Source organism: Glycine max, chromosome 8 (assembly GCF_000004515.6).
Source record: "Glycine max cultivar Williams 82 chromosome 8, Glycine_max_v4.0, whole genome shotgun sequence".
Taxonomy (NCBI): Eukaryota; Viridiplantae; Streptophyta; class Magnoliopsida; order Fabales; family Fabaceae; genus Glycine; species Glycine max.
Window position 1 is genome coordinate 18201776 of NC_038244.2, and position 5394 is coordinate 18207169.

A 5394-nucleotide genomic window follows, 5' to 3' on the forward strand; every position below is an offset into this window, starting at 1 on the left:
ATCATTGGAGTATATCATATAACGATATTTGAGTAAGCCTTGATGCACTTTTCACCAATATGTTGAGTTGTATTGAACTTGTAGATGTTCTTAAGCCACAGGTAAACATCTTAACTATAAAATCTTTCCATGGGGTAAGACTAGGATCGACATGAATTTCACAAGTCCTTTAATCATTATGAAGAATGAAAGCTCAAGCAATTAAAGAACAATATATATATATATATATATATATATATATATATATATATATATATATATATATATATATATATATTTATATATATATATATATATATATGTATATATATATATATATATATATATATATATATATATATATATATATATATATATATATATATATATATATATATATATATATATATATATATATATATATATATATATATATATATATATATATATATATCTAGATTAGAAGATACTTTAATACTTATATTATAACATCTATAAATTCAGAAAATCGAAACCATAAATTCAGATACTAGAGTATCAACAAATTATAGACCAATATATCATTTATTTATTAGAGTATAATAATATAACCCTAAACAAAGTTATACCGTATTCAAAGATCCAGTGAAAGTCACTTTGGCCTATAAACAATATGGCGATCAGTCTGATTACATAAAGAAGAATGATGTATATGTAAAATAACAAAGTACAAGGACATTCATATCCCGATATCTGCTATCTGCCTTCATATTCATAGTGTAGCAAGACAATGTTTTAAAGCTTTATTTTCCACTCCAACTAAAGATATTATAACATTAAGATAATTGCTGTATTTCCTTGTCTTCCTCTGCCAAGTGCCAATAGTACCACAAATTCAGTTTTGAAGTCGGAAATAAACATCTCAAAAGAAGGCAAACAATTTTATGCGTTTATTCTAGATAGTTAAGAAAACAAGAAATAAAAAATTAACCAATAGTTGAAGTGATTGCTTAGGAGGAATGGATTTTTTTTTTCTTTATCAATAAGAATAAAAAATAAATATACTAATACAATTCACACGTTTAATTAACTGAGGCATATATATTTTTTAAAGTAAAAGCACTGGTAACAAGTGAGTCACCCCTTGTTATAGTCTTGGTAGTATAAGTAATGTTGCATGGAAAATAGAAAGTAATAAATGCGTTGGAACAAAAATGCTCAATTTGTATCAGAAGAGAAAATTAAAAAAAAAAAAGAAAAAAGAGAAGACTATATAGTATTTAGAATGAAATAATTAATTAAATTACAAAAGGACCGTAGGCCGTAGGCGTGACGGTATTAGATAGGAATTGGGACAAGAGGGAGACCATACATAGAGGATTTGAAGTTGACACATGTGCGTAGAGGGTGTTGCGTGTTGTTAATGGAGAGAGAGAGAATGGGATTGGGGTAGTAAAATAATAAAATAATAAAATAATAAAATAATAAAGATTTGTTTTGTTTGCAGTGTGGAGTGTGTAAGTGTGCATGTGTGGTGTGATCCAACGATGTAGTCTAACGTAATTGGTCCACGTTCCTCACGGGCCCTGGAGGCGCGTGGACCCCATGCCTTTCAAATCTGGATTCCCTCTTTTGATAGCTACCTCTCAATTTACCTTTTTATTTTGTCAAATAATAATAAAACCCCACCCTCCTCTCCCTTCCTTTTTTTCTGCAAACAAATCAACCCTCAAATTTCCTTTTGCTTCCTAGAAAGAGTTAGTTCCCGGAAGCTTCTCTCTTTGCACTTGCATGATTTGATCTCCGCCGTGGATTCGTGATGGTGATTTTATGAACTTCCTCCTCTGCCCCCTCTTTCCTTTTCTGATTATCATTATTTTTATATTTAACTAGAGAGAGAGACTCATCCTTCCTTCGAGACATGAGATGAGGCCGATGCAACTGCCACCGCCTTCCGCTTCCGGGGCCAACCCTGCCCCTGCAACCACCAACAACAACAACAAGGAGCAGCGTCCCCAGCGCCGCCGCAAGGACCTCACGCTGCCGCTGCCGCAGCGAGACACCAACTTGGCGGTGCCGCTTCCTCTGCCGCCATCGACGGCGCCTGCTGCGGCGGCGAGCGGCGGAGCGAGCCAGCAGGCGGCGCAGCAGGTGATCCCTTTCTCGGAGCTGGAGAGACTGAACCGCATCGGGAGCGGGAGCGGCGGGACGGTGTACAAGGTGGTCCACCGCACGAGCGGGCGCGTGTACGCGCTGAAGGTGATATACGGTCACCACGAGGAGTCGGTGCGGCGGCAGATCCACCGGGAAATCCAGATCCTCCGTGACGTGGACGATGCGAACGTGGTGAAGTGTCACGAGATGTACGATCAGAACAGCGAAATCCAGGTGCTGCTGGAGTTCATGGACGGAGGTTCTCTGGAGGGGAAACACATCACGCAGGAGCAGCAGCTGGCAGATCTGTCTCGGCAGATTCTTAGGGGGCTGGCGTACCTGCACCGGCGGCACATCGTCCACAGGGACATCAAGCCGTCGAATCTGCTTATAAACTCGCGGAAGCAGGTGAAGATCGCTGACTTCGGGGTGGGTCGGATACTGAATCAGACGATGGATCCGTGCAATTCGTCGGTGGGGACGATCGCCTACATGAGTCCGGAGAGGATCAATACGGACATAAACGACGGGCAATACGACGCGTACGCAGGGGACATATGGAGCTTTGGGGTTAGCATACTGGAGTTCTACATGGGAAGGTTCCCCTTCGCGGTTGGGAGGCAGGGCGATTGGGCCAGTCTCATGTGCGCCATTTGTATGTCTCAGCCTCCCGAGGCTCCTCCTTCTGCTTCCCCTCACTTCAAGGACTTCATCTTGCGCTGTCTTCAGCGCGATCCCTCTCGCCGCTGGTCTGCTTCCAGGTTGCTCGAACACCCCTTCATTGCTCCGCCGCTGCCCAACCACAATCAGACTCCTCCAAACCTCCATCAGCTACTCCCTCCTCCGCCAAGGCCTCTTCCCTCCTAGTATGATGGATCCTTCTACATGCCTATTGCCTATTGCCTAGCTAGCTAGCCCTGTGTGCCGCTTTATTTTCATTTTCATTTTCATTTTCATACAGAATCAAATCTTAATATTGGATTTTCAGCCATACATTACAGTGTTTTTCTTCTTACCATAACATGCCCTGTTTGTTTTTTCCATTCTTTTTCTCTTTTAGTATTATTATCTTTTTCAAGCCCCCTCAGCCTCAGTCCCTGGTTATTATTGTTATGTTATGCCAATTGCCCAGTGAGTAGTACGGTTATAACCTGCAGGTGCCTTTTCTTTCTTGATTTAATCATCTTCTTATTTAGAGCTACATCACCTGAAGGATTCCTAGACATTTTGGTTGCTGCTAGATAGATAGATAGATAGATAGATAGATAGATAGATACTCATCTATCTCTCTTTAAATAGTTAATCTATTTGCTTTTCTGGACTCGGGAATATTTCTGTTCTGCCCTCCCCATTTTGTTCACCTTCCTTCCTGGATTTGGATGCTGTTGTACGCATTTCCAATCTTATTAATAAATTTGATTCTAGTCCCTAATAATCGCCATTAGTTGGTTTGGCAGAAAGCTGGAAGATGGAATTTACGGTAGTTTACTTGCTGCATACAATGAAAGGGACATAATAATCTTGTTGTCTTGTGACACATTTGGTTAGGCTCCTTTTGTATCTTTGTCGGTCTCATGCTATTGGTTGAGTAATTCTGACTTCCCAACTCTTACGTTCTTATCCCGGTTATGAAATTTGAGCATCCATTGTTGTCGTTACCTTTCCCAATTTCACCTGGCTCTTGTTCTCTCAATTCTATTATTCATTTCCTTCTTATTTGTTTTAAATATCTACATACATAGGCTACCAAGAACAGCTCAAGTGCATTTGAATTTTGCCCTTTTAAATGCTAGGAAGTAGGCTTATTCTGTTGCTGTTTCGTGGCTATTTTCTTATAAAAGAAGAAAAACTCGCTAATTTAATTCTGTGCTACAAGATTTTAGAAAATTTTCTCCATTCTGGTTATGCAAATTTCCTCATTACGGACTGGGTTGTGCACCTCTTTCTTCTTCCATTTTGTTTGGTTTCATCGCAGTTAGTTATGGTTACTCTAATTCTTCAGGAAAACATAACACAGTATTTTCTAAATCCGGGAATTACTCAAAATGGAGGTACCATTTGTTGGTACTTGCCAATAGGTGGTTGGGTGGTGGGGAAAGTGGCTTGTGTTGAAATGCTATCATCATTACTATAGGTTAAAGGCTAGAACTGTAAAGGGGAGAGACATTTGTATCCCCACTTTTACGGCATCCCAATCATCAAGAGATCAAACAGATACCGAAAATTGTTTTGATCATGCGCTGGCTGGCTTCTATTCAGCCATTGGCAAGAATCTCGAATCACTCCAACACGCTAGTGAGTTATTCCTAGTCAAGTGCAAGTTTCAGCTTTGTGCTTCTTGTCTTAAAAGGTCAAACCTGTCTCAACTTGTGGCAAAATTCTCCTCTACCAAAAGTTTGAGAATGTAGCTAAATTTAATTAATGGTGAAGTTGGTTAACTGAAAAATTAAAAGCTCAATTTCAAAAGTCATGACAATTCCCATCCTAAAAAGAAAGATTGCATTAAAAAATATATTCTGATTTGGAACTGAGATCTATCTATATTCAAATAATTACCATAGGTCAGAGAGTTGATTATTTGGAGCAACATCCTTTGCAAAGGCACGCGGTTTGAGATTTTCATTCAAAGAAAGAAGTAAGCTATAAGTCGATGTGCTGAGCTCAAAGTGGACAAAAGTGCAACACAGTTGACTATGAGAATAATGACGAGTGCTATTAGTCTATTAGAGAGCCGCAAGGGCGTTCATCATTTCACCAACTAAATAAAGGTAAAAAAATGCTTACATTTTTCAACATATCATTAATTAAAAATGTTCAACAACACTTGTATAAGCAATATGTTAAAGAAGAATATTACAATAGCGCTCAACATATAAACAACAACAAATGCAGACAAGCACGTTCAAAACTAACAAATTAGTAATTCTGACACTACAAACACTAAAATACGAATCATCTTGTTATAGAGGAACCTTAGTGAAGACAAGGACTTTTCTTCACTTTTTCTTTTCTCTGTTATTCCTTTTGGATCGGCATGTGCCTTACGGAATTTCAGTAAAGATGACCCAATGTGCCTCAAGTAGTTAAGGTACGGTTGTTGAAGAGGCCCTAACAAGTTTCCTTGGAAAGGAGAAATGTAGTGCAAACGGGTGAAGACAAATAGAAAGGTGTCAAAGGAAAACAAAGTAGCTTAGAAAATTAGAAAACAGGAGGATATGTATGTAGCTTTTTCTTCTTCTTTTTTTTATCCGCAAACAAAAAAAATATTAAGAAAGAGGGAAT

At 38.7% G+C, this 5394-nt stretch overlaps 1 protein-coding gene across 1 annotated transcript; it reads left to right on the forward strand.

Moving 5' to 3' along the window:
* Positions 1-1512: 1512 nt before the first annotated feature.
* LOC100818488 (mitogen-activated protein kinase kinase 5) lies at positions 1513-3105 on the forward strand. Its single transcript, XM_003531723.5, has one exon. It carries the CDS (start codon positions 1885-1887, stop codon positions 2977-2979), a length of 1095 nt encoding a protein of 364 aa, XP_003531771.1. The 5' UTR covers positions 1513-1884; the 3' UTR covers positions 2980-3105.
* The last annotated feature ends 2289 nt before the right edge of the window (positions 3106-5394 follow it).